The sequence below is a fragment of the Protopterus annectens genome, chromosome 2.part1 (assembly GCF_019279795.1).
Source record: "Protopterus annectens isolate FY-2018-M chromosome 2.part1, PAN1.0, whole genome shotgun sequence".
NCBI classification, from domain to species: Eukaryota; Metazoa; Chordata; order Ceratodontiformes; family Protopteridae; genus Protopterus; species Protopterus annectens.
The window spans coordinates 1,340,581,942-1,340,608,084 of record NC_056729.1 but is presented as its reverse complement, the minus strand read 5'-3'; the positions used below and the strand labels follow the sequence as shown (position 1 = coordinate 1,340,608,084).

The following is a 26,143-nucleotide window of genomic DNA, read 5'->3' as shown; positions in this document are numbered from 1 at the left end:
CTAAATAGGACAACAAAAGCCTTAATAAAAGCCAGAGACAATGCCTGGAAAAACTGGAAAAAGAATAACACCATCCAGGACAGACAGAAATATCAAGAACTACGAAATAATGTCAAAACCGAAACAAAAGTAGATAAAAAGAACTACTTCTAAGACATCCAAAACAAGCACTCTAGAAACCCCCAAAAGTTCTGGCGAGTCATCAATACCCTTCTAAAACCAGGCAAAACCACCACCTCATCTCCCAACAACTCTGATAATGATAGCACAGCTTCAGAATTCAACCATCACTTCATAGAATCTATTCTCACACTATCTATCCAACTATCCAAAAATAACACTAAAACCACCCCAACTGTAGAACAAACCAACATACCCACCCCAACTGCAGAACAAACTAACATACCCATCTTCATACACTCATCTGTACCAACGTCTTCAGTTAAAAAGCTACTCTCTAAACTAAAACCCACCACACTCACAGCAGATGGTTTACCCACAAATTTTCTAAAATTAGCTGCAGAATCACTAGCCTACCCTGTCTCAATTCTTATAAACTGATCTATTCAAGAAACCTACATACCCCATCTATGGAAAGTGTCACATATAATTCCCTTTCACAAAGGCAGAAACTCAGAACTATCAAACTACCGGCCAATTGCTATCTTGTCCCCTCTTTCCAAGCTTCTGGAGAAATGTATTCACACCCAGGTAATGCACTTCTTATCCTCACATAACCTCCTCTCCCCCACACAGCATGGTTTCCACCCAAACCATAGCACAACCACTGCTCTACTCTCCTTTACCAATCAGATTAACCATCTAAGAAACAACAACAAATTTGTCTCAGCCATATTCCTAGATCTATCAAAAGCATTTGATATGGTCTCCCATAACCTACTCTTAGACACTCTGCCATCCTCATCCTTCGCCCCCTCTACTACTTCATGGTTTAGAAGCTATCTTACTGACAGAAAACAATTTGTTAAATGGCAGAGTACACTATCTCCTCTATTACCAACTACTACAGGTGTCCCACAAGGATCAATACTGGGTCCTCTACTATTCACCATTTTCACTAATAAACTACATGCTTCCACCTGGCATGCATCACTTATACAGTACGCAGATGACTCCACCCTAATCTGCTCAGCCCCATCCATAACCACTCTTCAAAAGCTCATTCAAGAATCCTTCTGCTCCATGGACCAATGGATTACCGATATCCAACTAATTCTAAACCCCAACAAGACCAAATTACTCCTTTTAACCCCCAATAAATCCAAATCCACACCTCATACCTTCACTATCACCTCCAAAAATGCGACCACAATCTCCCCCTCCCCTCACACTAAGCTGCTCGGGGTTGAAATAGATAACAATCTAAACTTTAATGTCTATATCTCACAAACCATCACAAGGGTACATAAGAAACTAGGAACCCTATACAAACAGAAACAGTTCCTATCGGACCAAGCTAGAATCTCCTTGGCTCACACCCACCTCTTGTCTACCCTAATGTATGCATCACCAATCCTAATTCATATCAGGAAAACAGACCTAAACAAACTAGAGTCATGTTACAATAAAATTGCAAAATTCGCTAACAACTCCACTTTTAGAAGTCATCACTGTCTTGCCCTGAAGCAACTACTGTGGTTAAAACTTCCTCAGCTAATTAGCTACCACCAATTAGTCCTCACCTTCAATATAAGGAACCCTCAGAAAACACCAGCCCTAAACCAACTTCTAAACCAATATTCTGCAAATCACCCTCTATGCTCATCCACAAAACCCTGCTCTGCATAACCAAAGCCAATAACACTGCAGGGAAAAGTATGTTCTCCCACACCATTGCTAGGGAATGGAATAACCTCCCCCAAAGTATCTCCTCTGCACCATCCATCTCACTTTTCAAGACATCACTAAAGTCACATTTGTTGCAATCATGGCTCTGTCCTGTATCACATAAATCTTTTCTGCTCTCCTCCTAACTTGCCACCCCTCATCGCCTCACTGCTTACCTCAACTATTCTGTACTACTCAAATACTTACTCCCTATCAGAAACTACTATCCTACAAACTATTTCTCACGCTATGACATATCTCCCAAATAGCATTATTTTCCAGAGTCCCTTCCTTCATTTTTATGCTTTGTACCAACAATAGGGAATTCAAAGTTTTTGTTATCTATATACCAAGCTTGCTCAAATCAGACTAAGGTACGAAAAATCTCCTTGATTGTATATATGCCACTGTATTGAAATTTTCTGTCATTCATGGATTATGTGTTGTCATATAAGGAATTGGAGCTCTGATTGTATATATGCCTCTGTACAGAAATTTTTTTGTCATTTGTTGTATTTGTACTGTAATGTTATGGAGCTTTTCTCCCCGGGCATCCACTGTAAACGGACCATGTTCCAGTCGGACTTTCCCGGTAAACAAATGTAAAATAAAAAAAAATAAAAAATAAATAAAGAAGGGATACAGGAAAAGAAACTACCAACAATCATAGGAGGAGAAATACCCCAAGGTACAAAAGGAACTAAAAACCTAAACAGAGTAACCCAAACATAATAAAAGCTTATAGAAGGGTATGGAAGAGTGACATACTACAAATAAGAGCTAGAAATTAATAAAGTCCGATTTAAATCACTCACAAGAGAAAAATCCCAGCTTGCTAGAAGCACGACAAATGAGATCTGAGGTAATCTGAAGGACAGGGGCATGATGGGTATACAGGAGCTCAAGAGTCAGATCCTAAGCTATAAAAAAGTAGCAGAGTCAGATCCAAGGTTACGATCCAAACCCAAAGGTTGAGGAACGACTGAAAATGGCAACATCAGATCAGCACAAATGTCAAATGTTTATAGGATCCCAGAAAAATATGAAAAGGAAATTGTGCAATTGGTGTTCTTTCATATGGGGTTCAAGATTAAACCCAGTGAAAAGAGATGTGTAGTATATGACTGAAGATGAAGGGGGACTGGGGTTACTAATACAGCTATTTATTTTGCTTCTTTAAATTTGTGAAGAGTATTAAAGTGAGTAAAGGAAAATAATGAGAAAGTAATAATGAGAATATTTAAATATAAAGAGAAATTAATAGTGAGAATATTTAAATATAAGTACAATTTTTTCTGTAAGATGATGAGATCAAGAAAAAGACAAAATTAATATGCAAATGAAAAAAATTTAAAATTATTAAGAAAAAACATTAACATGAAAAATAAAAACTGATGATACAGAGAAAGAAGGATGTGTCATAAAAATGTGATAAAGCAATATTATTATGTAAATCCATGGAAACATTTATCAGAAGAAGTAATTAAAGCAATTAAAGTAAGGAAAAGTACAGTTGTGTACACTTACCATAAATGTAGATGTTCGAGTGTATTCATTGTTGCAGTCATTACATTTGGGTAATCTGCTGGCAGGTTGCCCTCAGTCGGCCTGAATTCCAAAGTCTTGGGTCCTGCGTCAGTTGCTGTCTCCTCTTCCATGACGTCAGGTCGTCAGGGGTATAAAACAGGCAGCCAACGCCATTTTCTTTAGTTTTTCTTGCCCCAGATGTCAGGTGCCCCCCAAATGGGTAGCAAAAAAATATATATAAACTATATATACATGCAACAATATAAGCTTTACCTTCATCTACAAGCAAATACACCACAAAGGCTGTAGAAAATAGTGAAGGAAAGAGAAACACCAGAATAAAAGGGGGGATGGCGGGCGGGTAACCTGGACTGCAACAGTGAATACACTCAAACATCTACATTTATGGTAAGTGTACACAACTGTACTATGTTCTTCGTGTTTCACTGTTGCAGTCATTACATTTGGGTAGAATCCCAAAGCTATGGATGGGAGGCTGGAGCTAAACTGCATTAGGGGTGGCTATAAGGCCCTGCAGAACTGCAGTGGCAAAGCCTGCCCTGGACTTAGAGTAGAGAGGCAAATGATAATGCTTTGTAAAAGTGTGAACAGAACTCCAAGTAGCAGCCTCTAGAATGTCTTTGGTTGGTACCCCTCCGAGAAAGGCTTCTGATGTAGCTGTAGCCCTGGTGAAATGAGACCTAATGCCCTTGGGCACCGGTTTACCATGGTGTAAGTAGCAGAAACGAATGCAGTGGCTTATCCACTTTGAAATAGTCTGCTTTGTAATAGCCTTTCCTTATGATCCTGCAGCAAATGCCACTAGTAGCTGCTCAGTTTTTCTTAGAGCTTTAGTCCTGCTCAAGTAGAATCTTAGTTGTGTGTGTACGTCCAAGGAATGCAGAATCCGCTCCCCCTTGTTCTATGGATTTGGATAAAACGTTGGCAGATGAATAGCTTGATTAAGAGCCACACTGGAAACCACCTTAGGCATAAAGGAAGGATTGGTCCTGAGGGACACCCTGCCTGGGTAAAATATGATAAAAGGCTCCACAGCCATGAGGGCCTGTAGCTCTGAAACTCTTCTTGCTGAAGTAATTGCCAGGAGCAAAGCTGTTTTCCATGATAAGAACTTTAGATCTGCAGTAGCAACTGGTTCAAATGGAGGCAGGGTTAGCTTTTCCAACACATAATTGAGGTCCCAGGAAGGAATTGGTGATCTTCTGGAAGGCCTTAAATTTTTGGCCCCTCTAAGATACTGCTTTAGCAAAGGATGAGAAAAGATTGGTGGCTCTGTGTTGTAATGAGCTGAGATGGCAGAGGCATGGATTTTTATTGATGAAAAACACAGGCCTTTGTCAAGCATCTCAGTCAAGTATTGTAAAATCTGAGGAAGATTTGGCTCTGCTCTGTCAGTTCCTTGTGCTTGGTTCAAGCACAGAATCTCTTCCATTTATCAGCATAAGATTTTCTAGTACTAGGCCTTCTGGCTTCCAAAATGACATCCATCACAGATTTACTGAGAGGTGTTGTTTGAATAACTACATGATCAGCCATGCTGCCAGGTTCAGTGTTTGGAGCTGATTGTGCAGGATCTGATTGTTTTGCTGAGACAGTAAGTGAGGTATCTGAGGCAAGTACCAAGCTGGGAATTGAGACATATTCCTTAGGATTGGGTACCAGTATTGTCTGGGCCAGTCCGGGGCAATTAGTATCATCTTTGGTTTTTCTTGTCTGACCTTTAGTAGGACCTTGGGAAGAAGAGGCAGAAGAGGGTAGGTGTAAACTGATAGGTTTTTCCAACTGAAGGATAAGGCATCCACTTTCCATGCATGTCTGTGATAAGTCCTTGTGCAGAATTTGTCCAGTTGATAATTCCGAGGAGAAGCAAGTAGGTCTATGTCCGGGCTCCCCCATTTCTTTGTTATCATGCTGAAAACTTGTGGATCTAGTTTCCACTCATGAGGGTCCATACAGTTTCTGCTTAAGTCGTCTGCCAGAGTATTTTGCTTTCCTGGCAGGAATTGAGCTTGAAGATGTACTTGGTAGGTCAAAGCTGTGTCCCACAGTGCCATGGCTTGTCTGCAAAGGAGGTATGAGTGCGTGCCCCCCTGCTTGTTTATGTACCACATAACCGTGGTGTTGTCCGTCTTTATCAGTAGTTGTCCTGGATGAAGTAAGTCCTTGAAGGCTGTCAGGGCATTTTGAACAGCTAACATCTCTTTTTGGTTGATATACAGATGCATTTGTTTTGCGGTCTATATGCCCTGAATGCATCTTCCCACCAGGTGGGCCCCCCATGCATAATCTGATGCGTCTGTTGTTAGGGTTTGGCTGGCAGGGGGTAGAGTGAAAGGCAGTCCCATGTTTTGGTGACATGCCTTTGCCCACCATAGAAACTCCTGCTGTAGGCAGGGAATGAGAGGAATCATTGTTTCCAGACTGTGACAATGTTGAATCCACAAACTTTTTAGGTACCACTATATTTTCCTCATACACAGTAGTCTTGCATATGGAATGAGTAGAATGCAGGATACCATGAATCCCAAAGCCTGTAGAGTCTGTCTTGCAGATAACTGGGTTTTTGTTGCCATCAGTTTGAAGTAAGTAGTCAGTTGCCTTTGTTTGTCTGGCATGAGGAAAGCCATCTGGGCAGTTGTATTCAAGCTTGCACCCAGGAATGTTTTCTTTTGAGAGGGTACCAGTTGTGATTTATTTTCATTTACTGTGTACCCTAGGCATGTTAGAAGCCTTTTCACAAACGCCAGATGCTGAAGAAGAATGTCCTTGTTCTCTGCTTGAATGAGGCAATCGCCCAAGTAAGGATAGATTTGTATACTTCTTTGTCTGCAAAATGCAATTACTGGTGCCAGGCACTTTGTAAAGACCCTGGGCACAGTAGATAAGCCAAAGGGCAGTGCAGAGAATTGGTAATGCATAAAGCTAGCCTTGAAACGGAAGTATCTTCTGCACGATTCCCTTATTGGGAAAAGCAGGTATGCCTCTTTTAAGTCTAATGTCACCAGCCAGGCGTTCTTGCCCAGCATGGGCAGAAGCTGCTGCAAAGTTAGCATTTTGAATTTTGGAATGTCCAGGTATGTGTTCAAAATTGATAAATCCAGTATTGGGTGTCAGGCCTTGTCTTTTCTGGGTACCAGGAACAGTCTTGAATAAAACCCTTTTCCTTTTTCCTGTTCTGGTACTGGCTGAATAGCCCCCATATCCATGAGGGTCGTAACGTGTTTCTGTGCCTCTGCCCATTGATTTTTTGGCAGATCTGGCCAACCCTTTGTAATTGGAAGAGTGTGGAAGTGGAATCTGTATCCCTGAGATACTATGTTTAGCACCCACTTGTCCTGGGTTATTAACTACCAATTTTGAGCATAAAGTGCTAATTTTCCACACAAAGGTGCTGCCAAAAGATAAGTGCTTGGTGATGACAGAGGGAAGTCATTGAGACTGTTTGCCGTACGGTTGCGATTTTTTCCTCCAGATTTGGAGGTAGAAGCACCCCATTGCTTTGACCTGTAAGAATCCTGTGACTGGTATCTAGAACCTTTAGGGCGCCTGGATTTGCCCCATTGAGCTCTGTCGGACACAGGAGAGGACCAATTTTTTGTAGGCCAGTGTCTACTGAATCTTGGTGGCTGCACTTTGCATAGACTTAGATTTGTCTTCCATTTTCCTTAAAACCTCTTCTACCTTAATACCAAACAGAGTACCATGCTGTACAGTTGCATCCAGCAATTTAGCTTTAACATGATCAGGCAGATTTTACTCTTTTAGCCAGGCATGCCTCCTGATCACAGATCCAGTAACTGCGGCCCTCAGGAGGCCTCTAAGGAATCAAAACCACATTGCAAAGTATGCTTTCCAACTTGTTCTGCTGCATGCAATAACTCCTGCAATTCTTTATTTTCTGCACATTCAGAAATCAACATTATTTTCTGTTTCAGTAATCCCATAACATGTTGTTGATACTTGAGCATATGAAACTGGCAGTTTAAGGCCCTAATTGCCAAGGTTGCAGATGTATAAAGCTTCTTTCCCCATCTATCCAGTGCCCTGGAATCTCTGTCAGAGGGGGTAGCATTTTTTGCTGTTGAGGCCTTAACACCTTTTGGACCCTGTGAAATAGTTTCAGGGTCAGTAGCAGGGTTTCTAAATAAAAATTTGTGTGAGTCAGGAACCCTGTAATATGTGTCTGGCTTGCTAGGAGCCAGAGATAAGGAGTCTGGAGTCAAGCTTGACTCCGTAAACACATCATCCACAATGTCTAAAACAGGAGGTATGGCTAAAGGCCTATGCTGAGGGAGAAGAAGGAAATCCCTGAGCCTCTTTTTTGATTCTGAGAAGTCTTGACTCTCCCATTGAAAATGCTCCCTCAAAGTATGCAAGGTTTCTCCAAAGGAATAATCATAAGGAGGAGATGCAGATGGGATAGATTCCTCTGCATCAGAATCCTCATAGGGTGGTATAGAAAATTCCTGATCAGAAGAGGAATCAGAAGAAATAGAAACCTGATCTGAAGATTCATAATCAGTGTCTTGCCTAAGCCTCTTATCAGGCGGGGGTTGGGAACCCCTGACCAAGGTAATTAGGTCGTCAGCCATTTTGATCATCTGCTTTTTGGGCATAGAGGCCTGGCACATGGCTCATGCATCAATTTTTTAGCTTTAGAAGTTGCTTTTGTCTTTGATTTTGAAGCTGGCGTCAGTTTTATATAAAAATGCTGTGGCCTGAATACACCCTCAGAAGCCGGTGCCTGATCAGCAGCTCCGGACCCATCCGAGGGAGAGACATCTGCGGGTACAATACTTTGAGAATCTCACGGCGTGACGGACTCTGCATGGGCCTCGGTAGAGGCCTGCGACTTGAAAGTAGCAGGTATCAGGGGCTGCGAAAGCGCCTCACTGAGTACTGGCGAACCGGCGACTGACTTAGGAGGAGCTTCGTCGTCGGTTTTGGACCTCGACGGTCTGTCACTGTCCTTTTCTTTGCGTTTTGTGAACTCCGGTAGTCGGATTGTTATCCAATGACATTTCTGGATAGTTAAATCTGTTTCCAAAATATTTTGAAGCAAAGATATACCGACTCTTAATAGTGCGTCGGTTAAATCTAGAACAAAACTGACAGCTAGGCACGTTATGATCAGGGCCTAGGCAAGGAATATAGTATAAATGGAAATCCTTATGAGGTATTTGCTTCCCACAAGTAATGCAATTATTAACTTTTACTGACATCGGTATGGAGCAAGAAAAAGTTTCCCCAACGGGGTACTTAGCTTTAGTGAAGACTTCGGTTCTGAAACTCGAATTAGAAAATTTCAGGAGTCGGCCGAAAGGCACTTGCGAACTGCTTCTGCTTCGGGCACCACGCAGCAAGAAAGACTAAAGAAAATGGCGTTGGCTGCCTGTTTTATACCCCTGACGACCTGACGTCATGGAAGAGGAGACAGCAACCGATGCAAGATCCAAGACTTTGGAATTCAAGCCGACTGAGGGCAACCTGCTAGCAGATCCAAATGTAATGACTGCAAAAGTGAAACACGAAGAACATCACTGTTGCACCAATACAGTAAAGTGTCAAGATTTCATATGGAGACAGGTAATAAATAAGTTTCAGTAAAGAGGAACAGTCCATATAAAAAGAAAGCTGAAAGACTGTTTATTTTGTGGACATGAAGAGACAACAAAACATGTTGTTTAATGTAAAAGACTGTTGAAACTCTGAAAAATGTAGCGTGAAGGAAATTTTGTGAGACTATTAATGACCCTATATGAATATGATTAGGTATGGATATTATAAGAACAAGAAGAAAAATATGTGAGAAGAGCAGATAATTTATTTTATGTAATATGGGTTATCTGTAATGAAGGATTGAATGAAATTTTGTTTAACGGGAAATGGATGTTGCCAGATATATTGTAAAAAAAATGATTATGGTGTGGAAGGAGAAGTGGGGATCAATTATGAAAAAATAATAATGAGGATGTTACAGGAAAAATAGTAAATAGTAAAAAAAAAATAGAAATGTGTATATATGTACATGTAAACATTTTGCAAATATGTAAACAGATTTTTTTTTATGTTGTGTTAAATAGATTCCCCTTCTCTTTTTAGTTGGTACTGTGATTATCTTTTACATGTGTCTGAGCTACCACCAACTCAAATGGATGGAAACACAGTTTACATCTCATCCAAACCACTAAGTTCCACTGTCTCACTTACAGCTGCCCCTTCTGTCAACCAGTGCTTACAGAAGTATGCTAATGCTTTAATACTCTGACTTGAATGTGAATAAAACATTGTTACTACTATGAACAGTCTTGTCAAAGTACGTTGGTCTCTTGAGGCAGACACAGCATTTAATAAACTAGGAAGTATCCTATCCTCTGAACCTTAGTGGCTACTGATATTACTAAACAATTTGCCTTATATACCAATGCATCAGTGGTATGTTAGGGGGGAGCAGTGCTACAATATGACATTCAAGATGAACAGCACCTTCTGTTCTATACCAGCACATCAGTGTGCCTTTAACAGAAGCCTGTATAGTCAGGAAGTCATACACATTACACAGCAATGAGGTGCTAATTACTCGCTACTGTTTGTACAAAATGAGGCTGTCTGTTCAAATTCAGGAAATCAATTCCTCATTTGGAGGAGTATCACAAGGTAAGCAGGAGCTTATCAGAAGACCAAGAATGTATGGAGTGTGACAGCCCAGTTGGGGCTATTCATGAAGCCAGAAACGGGGCCTATGCAAGACCTACAACCTAGAGATTTACTTGAGTATAGTCCACTACTGAAATGATTAATCTGACTATAAATATTTTTTTAAGAAAAATCCTGAAAGTATTGCTGTGTTTGCTTTAAAATCCAAATAGACTACATTTTTTCATTTACATTTATGAAATGGAAGAACAAAATGTGCATGTATTTATATGCTGCCTCCAGTGTTTCGCTGGACTTTGTATGTGTGTGTGTGTGTGTGTGTGTGTGTGTGTGTGTGTGTGTGTGTGTGTGTGTGTGTGTGTGTATGTATATTACATGCATATATCCATGCGTGGGTATGTGGATGAGTGTGGACAATGGCTTAAAGCAGAGGTGGGCAAGCCTAGGATTTTTGAAAATGAACCAAGACAGAGCTAAGCCAAGGGTCTGACTTGGCTCTTAGACCCCATTAGGAACACATCCACACCCTTCTATGATAAATGGGAAAAAACTGTAATGCAACATATGCTGTATTCACAAAACATGTACAAACCTACACATGCATGATGACAGTTATCATGCCAAATCCCAACTGCTTAAACTTATTCAAAATGTCACCTTATGTGTGTAATTCTGGCAGTCGTAATTTCAATAAGAGATGTTTATTCTGATTTTCTAAAATTAGGACCTTTTTTGCTGTATGCCCAATAAATGCAATTAACACAGATGAATAAAAATTTTAACAGTTAATGATCTGATACTTGTAGTTAGGGTACAGAGTTTGATTCCTTCCACCTACATTTGCCTACTGTGTCACTCTAGGCAAGCCACTTAACCAGACAGTGCTCATGCAGTGCCTATGAAGAAGGGCAATTTGGTCACTGGGCTTATCTGGTCAAAAAATAGGTGAAAAAAATAAAATGGGTGGTGCAGCGGTTAACGTCGCCTCAAAGCAAGTTGTCCTCTGGTTCTATTCTTGGCTGGGGTACCTTCTGTGTGGAGTATGCATGTCCTCCCTGCATTCGTGTGGGTGGCCTCCAGGTACTCCAGTTTCCTCCCACATTCCAAAGACATGCATCTGGAGCATTTCCTCCCTGGGCCTCCCCTGAAAATAGGCTCTGTCCTAGTTAGACTTTCCCATTCAACAAATGTTAAATAAATAACAATATGCAAGGTATACTGGTACAATAATCTAACAGTCCTGTCTTCAATGTCTAATTTAGATACTACAAATAAGCAGCTGGTGCAAGAAGGCTTAATAATATTATAATGTCAGACATTTAAAAGCCTGTTCTTTTTTCTTTTTTAAACACCATCACTGACTCTCCTGTGGCTCTGCTCTTATTCAAAAATCCCACCCTTCTCCATTAATCTTATTAAATGAGTATCTTAACTTCTGCAATTAGCAGTAGCAGGAAAGCACTTATTAAAAATTACATTACTTTCATATATTCTTGTTCTTTCTTTTAGGGAAACAGCACCCCCCCCCCCCCAAAAAAAACAATCAGCTAAAGATAGTCCCTTTCATACCACTCAAAGTGGTTACTTACAAATCAGGAGCCAAGCAAAAAAACAATGACATCTGGTAAGCAAAAATATGATGGGGGACACAATCCCCAAATCAGAGACAATGTATTTACTCTAATTCCCACAAAATCTAAGAGAATGTGTTCAGCATGATCATGTACTTTCTGAACAATTATACAGCTTAATGTCTTTGCTCACGAGTTCTGGATAAAGCCAGAAATAATGGAGGGAACAAAATCCCCAAATAAGGAAATAAATATTACTCTTATTCACTTAATTAAATTGAACAGAACTGTCTGAAAAAGATGCATAAAATTCCAATGCCTGGCATTACTGGCTGACTAATCTTGAGTCGTTTACTAAAAAAAAATCACCATTTTTGTGAGGGGGATAAAATGCAAGGTAAAATCAGAAACACTGTGCAAAATTTTCGGCAGCTGAGAGGTATGTGAGCAATAACTATGAAACTCTTAATTGCTGGCATTATTGACTAACTAATCATCAGTTATTCACCAGAAACTGAAAAGTTTTGTGAAGAACACAGGAAAAATATGAGGAAAATCAGAGACATTCTGCAAAACTAGGGACAGCTGAGAGTTGCAAGTCCTTTTAAATCATGTACCTCAGGCACAACCCAAAGCTATCATCTAATCCAGGCAGTCCCCTGCTCCCAGTTACTGGTACCCACTGGCTCTTTGTAAAAAAACTGCTTCAATGAAATAAATACCGAGTGCCTGCAATCTGCTCCTCGTCTTCAGAACAAACAGACAGTATAGCAAGAATTGACCTAAAAATCTTTTACTAAAGTTTCAAAGCTTTCCATTGAGGATTCTTGCCAGTATAGGTATCACCAGCATTCTTTTTAGAAAGCTGCATATCCACACTGTTTATATTATTTTCATGCAGGCTTTCTGGTAACACCCCACAGCAGTTTCAGCCACTCACAATGTAGATCTGACATGACCTGACCCAAAAGAAAGCACCCACAGCCTGTAGGTTTGGTCTAATATGCAGTTCACTCATGGCTCATCCATTTTCTGAACCATGAGGTTCAGCACAGCTTATACTCAAGCTTCAGTTTGGTCTGAGCTCACTCTGGTTCACGTACCTTTAATGAAAAGTAGGAACATTTTGCCAAAAAAGAACTGGACAGCAAATTAGTGTGGCATATGCATACAGCACACCTCCACCCATGCCCAATAGGACTGTGGGATACTATCACCTACAAGCACAAGTTTAAAATACAGAAATCACAAAATATAACCAGAAAAATCATATTTTATTTAAAATAAGCTTTGACTAAGTAGTAAACTGGTTTAAAAACAAAGTACATTTTTCATAAAAAAATAAATAAGAGCAAATAAACTTTGATTAATTAGCAAATTGTTATAAAAATAAAATCAATTAAACTACTTAGTAAACAAGCATAAAATTATTTTTTTTATAAAAAAATCAAAGCAATCTATACAATTGTAATAGAGTTCTGCAGCTCTCAGTCTTGTGGAAGACATTGCCAGTGGGTGCGGCAGTGATCGTTACACCTTTTAATGCATTAGAATCATGATGTGAAATGTCACTGAAATGTGTATAACATATAAACCCTGTAGTTTATAAAACTACTATTGTGCCTGGGTTAATACACATGGTATCAGCTGTGACCAGTTCTGATTTTTGTAAGAAATACAACTAAAGAACACACTTAAACAACACAATGCATTTCTCCTTTGTAACATTCCTCAGACAAAGCATTGTAGCAGTACAGTGGACAAGATTACTACCCATTTGTGTTGTGCTCCCATAGAAGAACTTGACAGCAACTGAAAAGAATGATAACTTCATGTATGGCAAAATTAATTCTAGAGGTATACTGCAAACACAATGGGAGATATATTAGTCTTCAAAGTTTAAAGTGAATAGTGTGATTTGCAGGAGGTGGGAAGAGTCATGCTGAAGTATAAAATGACAAAATATTATCCTTAGTATGAAAATTAAGTGTGATAACTGTATTCCATTGTCTCGCTGACACTGTCAGGAACAATGAATAATGATTCGTAAGTAGCATGACATGAGCTTGGTTACCTGCAAGCAAGCATATGAGATACATTACTGTTTTATTGTATATAATGTAAATATGTTTCTTTTTCTAGGTTTTGGAAAACTTTAAAACTTTTTCCTTTCTTTTCTCTTTCTTCTTCTTTTTTCTTTTTCTTCCAGTCTAGACAATTAAAGGTTTCCTGCATATACAATCCTAATTCTCAACATCCTCATCATAACTCCACTAAGTAATCCCTAGATACGTTGTAACCATCTCAATTGAAAATCATAAAGATTCTTGCAAATGTGTAAATGTTTTTCTTTGGAAAGTTTGGATACCTTTATACTCATTTATGTATTACATGCTGTATTGTCTGCAATAATTTTGTACTTTCACTTTTATTATGTATTTGTGGAAAATACAATAAAAAGGATTTTTCAAAAAAAGAGATACATTACTGTTTAAAGAGGTATGTCACTGCAAAGCCCATTGCTAGTGTCTGTGTATTACCATTATGAGACATGAAGTTAAAAATATAAAGGTAAATAATCTGACACAGTGTTATAAATAGGTTTGTAGGCAAGTACTAGGTTAATTACCCTTGAATGTCATTTTAAGCCTAGACAATTTCCCTCTTTGTGCTTGAATTAACCTATTCCATTTGGTAAGAAACCAGCCTTAGCCATCCCATGGTAGATAATTATATATTACCCCTAATGAGTATAACTGAGATAAAACCACTGATAATTTGAGAGGACTCATGCATAGGATAAAGCACTTGGGAACTGCCTCTGTCCATTGACCAGGGGGCAGTCCTGGAGTAAATTTTCTGTTTTCCATCCATAAATCTAAGATGCGACTGAACACGGACAAGACTGAATTTTGTTTTATGTGTCTGTTCCATAACAATGGTATCCTCTGTGAAATATACCTGTCCCTCTAAATCATTCTGTTGATGTTGCAGAAGAGGTTTAGATGCCTAGACTGAGTATTTCTCATTCCATTTAACTTGCTCATGTGCAGTAAATCCATCAATATAGGATCAGAGGATACCTTGCATGCCAGACATAGATCACCTCTTAGCAGTCTATAGGTTAACGACTATAGTTACAGGGCTTTGAGTCAATCTATGCAGGAAATTCTGTTTAGGACTTGTATCATTTTGGTAAGTTATCTCTGTGGGCATTCTAGTTGTTGCATGTGTCTGGACAGATACATTGCATTCTAGTTGTTGCATGTGTCTGGACAGATACATTCCAAAGGGGCATTATATTCAACGATTGGCCTAATAAGGGCTGAGGAAGCAGGACAATGACATTCCTAGATCTAGACACAATCCCTTTGTTTATAAGCTGTGCAATATAGAAGAACTTTCTTACAACAATGGACACATGCTGGTCAAACTTAGGTCACTGTCTCCATAAGTTAATAAATCCCGTATAACTGGGTCAACTCTTAGGGGAGTATTGTTAATGTGGTAGTGCCCTGGGATAGATGACTTACCAAAAAGATACAGTAATGCATTTTTTTTTAGTATTTACTTTCAGTCCATGATTTTGGCACCAGTTATTTATTTAGGGCAAACCTTCCAGTAGAATGGCTGTCATTTGTGGATTCAGTGACTGTTCCTAGCATGCAGTCATTTGCAAACTCAGTCAGCCAGAGCCCTTTGGCATTGGGTTTTACTTCACAAAAGTAGATGCCAAACAGAAGAGGTCACAGCACAGAACCCTAGGGGATTCTACTAGTGACTGGCCTATTTGTGAAGGTAACTTCCAGTTCTGATTTCCTGAATCCTATCTGTGGGCCACTTGGCTATCCAGTGGGTAACATAGGGGTTATTCCCAGTTTATTTAGCTTTTCAATCATGCCGGAGTGTAATAAATAAAAAAAGTATAATTACTACATCAATATATTTTAATTTAATTTAATTATTAAAATAATTACACATTAATAACCATTTGGATTTTTGTGAATGAATAATACAGAACTGGCTTATCTGTCAGGTTTATGATTGCTGCAGTGTTATATTTCAATTTCAACAAGAACCTACTTGCATGTAACCATTTGTGGATAGCTCAGTAAGCAGAAACAGGAGTGTGTGACTAGAACTTACTAACAATATAGGAAACTCCCATTTCAAGCCATACTTGCAACACCACACAGCTCTAAACTTTCCTGAAAGAAAATACTTTTAACTTTATTTCTGTGATCAAACCTTGAAGACAGTATCCCATCAGTACAACAGCAACAGTCCTGCCAGTACTCCGTTTGTCTTTTCTATCTACTGTACTTTCAAAATACCAATCTTATTTGTTGAGATAATCTAGTGGAAATTTGTTAAACTGTATGGATATGTATGTATACACACAAGCATGTAAAAGGACAGAAGGATTTGATAAAAGTGACTACTCACAGGTGACTGTCAACAAAACCATTATTCAGACTACTAGATATGACCAAATAAATTGACTTTATATGTTCAGTCTGCCTGTGTCTGGCAAAAGGAAAATTGGCTTAGCTTCAATATGTAAACATTTTTACTTTTACTGCCCTACTAAATGAAGTGCTTCATGCGACACTTTGCCATTTAAGTTAAATGCTCACATAGCAAACACAAAAGCTCTAAGGAAAACAAATATTACTAAGAAACTTCACAGACACACCTAGCCCATCTTCACTTGTCACTTCATACTCACAAATATTAATGTACTTTTGACATCACTCCCCTAAACCTCTTCATTCTAAATATGATGCCCCTAAAACAAACAGCTACTGTTGTATGTTAGGTAAGCATGACATAAACACAGATGGCAGTGTGCTCATGTGTGTACATGAATTTACTATCTATATCTAACCATCTCTCTCTATATATGCACATATACATACATACACACCAACTGGAAACAAAACCCAACCAAGCTAGAGTTTTCACTGTGTGATACCTTAAACCTCCTGTAATGGAGGTCCATGAGATATATGTAAATGACCCCTTAAGGAAATACAGTGTTTCAGCCACATGGCTTCTGAATACCAACAGCTTTTTACTTTTTAAAACTTTATGGGTACATTTAGGCCAATAAAGCCCACTAGCGGTCAGCATCCATCTTCGGTCTCTTTAGTGACCTCATCTGCAGAGCATCAGTGGATTTAGTTATACTTTAGAAACACAGGGCTTTAAAAAAAGAAATGCTGATGTCCATAAACATTAAGGTGCCTGCAAAATATTCCAGCTAACAAGCAACACAAATTGTAAAAAGGTCACACAGACACACCAGTCAATAAAAACTCTAGCTGGTGGGTTTTTCTTACAGTTTTCACTGTATAATACCTTAAACCTCCTGTAATGCAGGACCATGGGATGAATGCAAGTTAACCCTTAAGGACATACAGTATTTTAGCTATACAGCTTCTGAATACCACTGCAGTAGCCTAAGCTATATGGGACTCAGCCCCAGCACTGGCCAGCTTGTCAGGACTTAAAACACCTTTCATGTGCTCCAACTGCCAGGAGCTCAAGCAAAAGTCCATATGAAAGGCAGTTAGCGTGCAAAACCCTTCAGAGCATTTTTTGCTTAGGAGAGAAACAAGAGCCTTAATACTTATACTAGAAGACAAAGCCAACAATAAACTATACACAAAAAGGGTTGAAAAGAATCACCTCTGGCAACAAGAAATAGCACACTAGCAAAAACGTGGGGCTAGAGGGAGGGATGGCTACTGCAAATGTGCTCCATCAGAACACCGACTGTTATGGTAAATTTACTTATACAACTTTAGTATGCTCTATACATAGATCACTACTGCAGAAGCCTAAGCTACATGGGTAGATTAGAACAGCTTAGTCAGGAAATGAAAATCAGTGAGATAAATGCTTTCCTTCCTAGTCCTTTTCCTGCTCAGTGAATGTATAGTTCTGACCAGGGTACAGAATTGAAGGATATGATTTCAGCTGGGCAGAAGAGTAGGCGATGGAACAGCACTAACTGTCAATGAAGAAAAGTTAGGCAAGTAGATTACTAAATTGCTAATTATTTTACAAACATTTTCACTAGATTATTGACTATAAAGTATGACAATGTAAATACGTTCCTCTGTAAATATGTTATTTGTTGTTTAACTCACTCCCTCCAGGCACCTCCACGAGTTTGCACTGTAAGTTCCAGTGGGCGGAGCCTACACTTTTTGATAGACTCAAACAAATGTTCATATTCGTGGAAACTACTAAGACTGCTAAACAAATGCAAATGTCAAACTCATCAGCACAAACTCTGTAATATTTTATAAACAATTCATAATATCTCAACAACCATCCAAATTACATCCATATTCTCAGAAGCATTTTGTTCATCCAGCTGAGAGCTTTCATATGAAGCTAAGCAGTTCTGTTTGTGCTGCCTGGTTGTCAAGACATTTAGAAAAACATGAAATTTATGACAATATAAATAAATATTATATGAACAACAATTAATATCTCTTTCCCTGCCCTAGACAGAGGTCAAATATCAAAACAGTTGTGCTTGCCACTGAGTAAGCTTTAAGATGAAATATTATAAAACTTTGTGTGTAGCATGGTTATCGCAATGGTTAAAGCAAATATAAACAAGTCATATTTCATATCTAGAGATATCAGTAGGATGTAACTGCAGAAACACCTGGAAGAGTCACCTGGCTGTAATGAGTTAATTAACCAGGAATTTTTAATAAAGTTGTTGTCGCAAACAGAAAAAAAAGCTTTAATGTTCAGTGAAATGATCTCTCCCATCCTCCTTTAGGTTATGGGGTTAAAATCCTGACTTCTGGTCACTGTCTGTGAGGGAGTTTTGTTCTCAATAAATAGGACGTGCTGGAGGGATAGATTCCTGTCCCAGAGACTTCCCATGCTCTGGAACAAGATTCCAATCTACATTAGGCAGAGCTCCTCGCTAACCCTCTTCAAGAGAAACCTTGACGAGTGGATGGGAAACAGAAAGTTTACCCCAGGGATCACTTCACTGGCTCTGCTGGACAAAGGCACAGGGTACTAATCTAAGGGGGCGGCGAAAGCCAACACATTCCAGCTAGGCTTATAAATGCCTTCGAGCAGATAGCCTAGTACCTACCTATGAACCTATGTCTATGGGTTTTTTCCAGGTACTCTGTTTTTCCTTATACCTCCTAAAACATGCTGGTTGACTAGCTACACTTAATTGTCCGGGTCCACTTTTTAATTTCGAAAGCACAAAATCTTGACTTTCGAAATACCGAACTCAAAACATTGAGATTTTGGACTCTAAACTAAAAAGTGTGGGGGGGGGGGGCAACTAAAACTACTGCAAAAACATTGTTTTACTTGCTTTCCTTCTTTTTTTTTTTCTTACACTTTTAAATTTTGAGATTCCAAAATCTTGACTTTCTGGGATCGGCATTTTGAAATTTAAAAGTGGACCCTTAATTGTCCATACATTTATATGTTGTACTGACCATTGCCCTTGTTGCCTGGGTCATGGCTGAAAGAGGATCTATGGATCAGCCCACTTATCCAGTTAGAAATTATGAAAATAAAAAAAAAAAGTTCCTGCTTTCTGTTCCCCAAGTATCAGAAAAAGACCTTTTGAAATGCCATATGAAAACCATGAACAGAATCCTGACGTCAGTTAGCATAAATGCTATTCATGGAGTAAACTGGACTCTGAGCAGCTAAAGCAAAAAGAGAAGGGGTGCTAAAGAGGGATAAGAAGCGACAGTTCTACTGTGAAAACCCAGCAAGGAGCTACATATGGGACATAACATTTGGTCGTGCCCTCTAGTTAAGCTACCATGAGAAGACACTTTAAATCATTCTCTACAAAGAGCTACCAAGGGACTTGCAAATGGGCATTGGTTTATGGCTGCTTTTGTTCTAAAAATTAATTTATGACTATCGATGTCAGAACTTAAACGGGACTAACTGCCAAACATGCGATATCCCAAAGGAAATGTAAAATGGGTCTGTGCAAATTTTATGACGAAAACGTTATTAATCAACTGCCAACTACTTAATAGTCTATTCACATGTGCAACACTCCACCCCAATAACCTATGGAGTCCGACCAGGTTCATACTGCCTGTGTTTGCACCATCTCTGATCTGTTCAAAAACCAACAAACATAAAATAATAGTCCAGATGTGTAGTTTAGGCCAGAGCAAGATGAAACTAGATGGTTTACTGCTGATACTTTCAACCAGATGTGTTGTGTTGCTGTCTCAATTGTTAATGTGATAATAAAGTTAGCAATAAAATATTCCCTGAAAAAATAACACTGGAATACAGTTTATGTGAACACAATTAATGTATGAAGCAACTTGCAATGTGTTCAATTATTTACGAAGCAGCGTATGAGAATAAGCCATATCTACAAAATAATTAAACTTTTCACCACAGTAGCTCAAACAAAATCCAACAAATCTCCAAAGACTACTTAATCTAAAGTGAAGCTAATTAATGTTACCCATTGTCCAAGCCATTCTGTCCCAGTTTTTTGCCCATATCACCGACCATCACACCTGGCATGGAAAGGAGCGTCTTGGGATCTCTTATCTAAAATGTAGTAGGAAAAAAATACAAATTACTTAAAAAATCAGAAACTGAATTATTCTGAGGACATGCATCCAGCTGTAGAACCAAATGCTTACATATAAATCTGTCATGTAGTATTGTATCAAACACTTTAACCAGATTAAGGTAGGGTGCAAATGGCAGATAAAACTTCATCCAGGGTGGCGGTCCCACTCAAAACATTTACAAGATTAGGTTACCAAAAGTTACCTGTGACAAAACCATACTGGGTTAGGTCGTGAAGAAGAAGTTCTGTCTTTTCTGCCTGAACAAATCCATGATACCTCTCGATTACTTTTAACATGCTTATGAGGCTGTTATAATTACTGGGATGTGTGGAAGGGCATCCCTTAAGGACAAAGATTACATAAGCATTGTGACAGATATCAAGGTCACAGCTTGTTTCTAATGCTCTATTAACAAGGTGCATAAGGAAGCATATTAGGCTATTTTGACTGCCCAGACTAGGCTTCTTCTTATCCTACCTGGTCCCACAGAAAATTCAGCTGTGTAAGTAAATAGATCACCACTGCAGTAGCCTATGCTATATGGGACTCAGCCCCAGCACTGGCTAGCTTGTCAGAGCGTTTAGCACCTTTCATATGCTCCAACTGCCAGGAGCTCAAGCAAAAGTCCATATGAAAGGCAGTTGGCATGCAAAAACCTTCAGAGCATTTTTTGCTTAGGAGAGAAACAAGAGCCGTAATAGTTATACTAGAAGACAAAGCCAACAATAAACTATGCACAAAAAGGGCTGAAAAGAATCACTGCTGGCAACAAGAAATAGAACACCAGCAAAAAAGTGGGGCTAGAGGGAGGGATGGTTACTGCAAATGTGCTCTATCAGAACACCGACTGTTACGGTAAATTTACTTATACAACTTTAGTATGTTCTATACACAGATCACTATTGCAGAAGCCTAAGCTACATGGGTAGATTAGAAAAGCTTAGTCAGGAAATGAGAAAGGGAGGAGGCCAGTAACTAAGACTTCAGGATCCCCCACAGAGATTTCCCAGCAATGTTTGTTCTGGACATGGAAAAGGAATCCAGTACTAGCAGGTGATTTTAATTGTATCTTGTCCTCCACTGATACTACAAGCTCTAAGGCCTTCAAGATGTCCCCTGTTGCCAAGCACTTGAACAACTATATAAAGACAGAAACCTAACTGACATTGAGGGTATAAAAAATATTATTCTCCCTGAAATATTCTCACTACTCTTACAGATTTGACACGCAGACCAACATAGACAAAGTCTTTGTAACCAGTTATTTTACTAGTCAAAACTGATAATGTAGTGCTGACATCATGCCCTATGTTTGACCACAATGATATCACCTTCAATGTAAAACTTAATACTGACCCCTTAAACTTCTGCCAAATACTACCTGCTTATCTAGTAACAGTACAAAGATTTAAAGTATGTTTTTTAGATGAAATTAAGCTTTACATAGACATCAATAATAATGGAGAGGTTTCAGATATTATCCTATGGGACACTTTAAAGGTAGTCTTACATGGTAAAGTCAAATGTTGGTATATAAATAAAAGGAAAGAGTGGGATAAAAAACTGGTAAACATACAAAAAGAAATTGCTGAACTAAAACTAAAATTTACAGCAAATGATAAATCTGCATTAGCTGATATATGTAAACTGAACAAAGAATATCAGGATATCACGCAACATAAAATATCAATAAATCTGGAAATATTAGATTACAGTCCTACTCAGTTAATCCCAAGAGTGTGCAGAGGACTGTGGTTAGATCTAAATATTTAAATGAGAAAAGTCATATAAAACAAATAATATACAATACAAATAATCAGACTATCAAAGTTACAGATCTAAAAAAAAACTTATGTTATAAAAACCATTACAAGAATATTAATAATAACAACTCATCTACAAGTGATAAAAATATAGACAGCTTTCTTGCTAATAGTATTGAAAAGAAGCTACCCAAACACAATATAAATAACATAGATAAACCCTTTTCTTTTAAAGAATTAAAGGAAAATAAGACGAAAAACGCACCAGGGCTGTATGATCTGATTCCATAATTTTACAAACTCTTACCTGATAACATCTTGAAAATCTTACTCAATGCATTCTAAGAAGTTAAAACTACAGCAAGCATCCTTCCCTCATAGAAATATTCTATCATTTCACCCATCTTAAAGCCAAATAAAGAGCCCAACCTTTGTATATCATACGGGCCAATTTCTTTGCTTAACATTGATTACAAGATATTCATGTCTATCTTAGCAGACAGATTAAATAATATTTTTTCAATATTAATTCATGAAGACCAAACCGGGTTTATCAAAAACAGAAAGGTACAAGACAATATAATTAGATTACTGTCATTAATAGACTTGGCAAACAAGAAAAAAAATGAGTTTTCCATTTTAAGCCTTGATATAGATAAAGCTTTTGACTCCTTAAGTTGGCCATATCTGTTTAAAGCTCTGCAAACACACAATTTCTCCCCAAACTTCATAGGATTAATTAAAAAAACTATATGAAAAGTCCATAGCATATGTACAGATTGGATCTTATCTATCTAGCCCATTCAAAATATTAAGAGGTACTAAACAGGGTACCCCCTCTCCCCATTACTCTTTGCCCTGGCTATTGGAGCCTCTTGCAAATTATGTTAGAAATAATGACAACGTTAAGGGATATAAAGTGTCAGAGAAATTATCCCACAAAATGCAAGTGTTTGCTGATGACCTACTAATATCTTCTAATGATACTGAAAATTCAGTAGATCACCTATTACATAATCTAGACTTCTTTGTAAACATCACTGGCCTAAAATTCAGTCACAACAAAACTCAGGCACTTCTAGTGAATACAAATTTTACTATGAAACTTAGATCAAAAAGAGACAAACTGGGAGGGCACACATATTAAATATCTAGGTAACATTATTGAATCTAATTATAAAAAAGTCACTCGCATCTAACTGCCAACAACTTATTAACTCAATTACAAGTCTAACTGATGGTTGGAACTAACTTTTCTTCATATTTGAAAACAGACCAACTTTAATCGGGTCTATATTATTTTCTCGAAGTCTGACAATATCGAATCTGATATTGTCGATACGAGAATAGCGAAAGTGCAGAACTTCGAACGTTTAAACGGAAATCTCCATAAGGGGAGATTTCCGGTTACTTCAATGTAGGGCGGTCTCGGAGTTGGTATATTTAAGTAGTGGGGGTGTGGGGGTGAGCCCCCCTGCCTACACTCTTTATTTTTGATTTTTTTTTTTGTTTTTAACATATTTTTATAGGGATTCGAAATTTTAATAGTTCGCTCACTAAAGGTCGATCTTTAGTGATTCACACTATTAAACTTTCAATGTTATAATATAGACCCCTTTAATCAAAACAATACTGTTACCTAAAATCTTACTCATTGGCCAAGCTCTAATAATTCCCCAACCTGTCAAAATTAAACAAAAAATTAATAACTTATTACTCAACTTCCTTTGGTATCCCAAAAAAACAAGATTTTCTCTTCTCTAGCACACTACAAACTGGGATGAAGGACGTATAGGGTTTCCAAATACTGATTTTTATTTGAACTCCACATTTATTAACATAGTGTCACTTTGAAATAATAATTGTTATACAGCATACTGGAAATCAATACATGAAACCTTACTTCTTAATAGGACATTGCTTGAACCATATATTCAAATACATCCAAACATCTTTACATGGATTTTAAAAATATACATTCAAAGTGAAAGGTCAAAACTTGTTTTTACACCTCTTACACACCAGATGTTGCTGTCATTTAAAACGCTTATGTTTTCTAATCAATTAATTAAGAATTTATTAATAATTATGTTCCCTATTGCCTACACAAATTAATGTTTGATATCTTTTGATACTCAGAAAATGTTAGTATTTAAGAAGAGTGACCTGTTATACTGGAATCAATTTCTACTATTTGATCAGCAGATGTAGTTTGCAAAATTGTAATTGGCTGGACATCCAAACTTGTAAGGATTTTATACATACTAAGCTTGTACCCTTGTTAGAGGCATACAATAAGAGTAATTTTAAAATCTTGGACGTTATCTCAACAGTTATTACTAGCTCACCCAAGAATACATCATATATATCTGTTCATCATCATCTTCTTTCGGCTGTTCCCGTTAGGAGTCGCCACAGCGGATCACCTGTTTCCATTTCTTCCTGTCCTCTGCATCTTGTTCTGTCACACCAACCACCTGCATGTCCTCTCTCACCACATCCATAAACCTTATCTTAGGACTTCCTCTTTTCCTTTTACCTGGTAGCTTCATCCTTAGCATCTTTTTTCCAATATAATCAGCATCCCTCCTCAGCACATGTCCAAACCAACGTAATCTTGCCTCTCTGGCTTTGTCTCCAAACCTTCCAACCTGGGCTGACCCTCTAATATATTTATTCCTAATCCTTTCCACCCTCATCACACCCAGTGCAAATCTTAAAATCTTTAACTCTGCCGCATCCAGCTCAAACTCCTGCCTTTTTGTCAATGCCACTGTCTCCAACCCATATAACATAGCTGGTCTCACTACCCTCTTGTAGACCTTCCCTTTCACTCTTACAGGTACTCATCTGTCACAAATCACTCCTGACACTCTTCTCCACCCACTCCATCCTGCCTGTACTCTCTTCTTCACCTCTCTTCCACACTCACCATTACTCTGAACTATTGACCCCAAGTATTTAAACTCATCCACCTTCGCCACCTCTACTCCTTGCATCCTCACCATTCTTCTATCCTCCCTCTCATTCACACACATATATTCTGTCTTAGTCCTGCTGACCTTCATTCCTCTTCTCTCTAGAGCATATCTCCATCTCTCCAGGGTCTCCTCCACCTGTTCCCTACTCTCACTAAAGATCACAATGTCATCTGCAAACATCATAGTCCATGGGGACTCCTGTCTGATCTCGTCTGTCAACCTGTCCATCACCATTGCAAATAAGAAAGGGCTCAGAGCTGATCCTTGATGTAACCCCACCTCCACCTTAAACGCATCCGTCACTCCCACCGCAGACTTCACCGCTGTCACACTACACTCGTACATATCCTGTACTACTCTTACATACTTCTCTGACACTCCTGACTTCCTCATACAATATACCACAACTCCACTCTAGGCACCCTGTCATATGCTTTCTCCAAGTCTGCAAAAACACAATGCAACTCCTTCTGACATTCTCTGTACTTCTCCGTCAACACTCTCAGAGCAAACATCGCATCTGTAGTGCTCTTTCCCAGCATGAAACCATACTGCTGTTCACTAATCATCACGTCCCTTCTTAGCCTAGTTTCCACTACTCTTTCCCATAACTTCATGCTGTGACTGATTAATTTAATCCCTCTGTAGTTACTACAGCTCTGCACATCACCCTTATTCTTAAAAATCGGTACCAAAACACTTTTTCTCCATTCCTCAGGCATCCTCTCACTTCCTAAGATTTCATTAAACAATCTGGTTAAAAACTCCACTGCCATTTCACCTAAACACCTCCATGCTTCCACAGGTATGTCATCTGGGCCAACCGCCTCTCCATTCTTCATTCTCTTCATAGCTATCCTTACTTCCACCTTGCTAATCCATTGTACTTCATGATTCACTATCCCTACAACATCCAACCTTCTCTCCCTCTCATTCTCTTCATTCATCAACCCCTCAAAGTACTCTTTCCATCTCCTCAACACACTCTCCTCGCTTGTGAGTATGTTTCCCTCATTATCCTTTATCACCTTTACCTGCTGCACATCTTTCCTAGCTCGGTACCTCTGTCTAGCCAATCGGTACATGTCCTTTTCTCCCTACTTAGTGTCCAACCTTTCATATAACTCTTCATATGCCTTATCCTTAGCCTTTGCCACCTC

The 26,143-nt window shown here is 38.6% G+C and overlaps 1 protein-coding gene across 1 annotated transcript in view; it reads right to left on the bottom strand.

The window, feature by feature from the left end:
• ACOX3 (acyl-CoA oxidase 3, pristanoyl) overlaps positions 1 to 26,143 on the bottom strand; it is a 1,839,061-nt gene that overhangs the window by 1,385,974 nt on the left and 426,944 nt on the right. Inside the window, exon 7 of the mRNA XM_044062802.1 lies at positions 20,125 to 20,213. Within this exon, the coding sequence (XP_043918737.1) occupies positions 20,125 to 20,213 (89 nt within the window). The remainder of the gene's footprint in view (positions 1 to 20,124; positions 20,214 to 26,143) is intronic.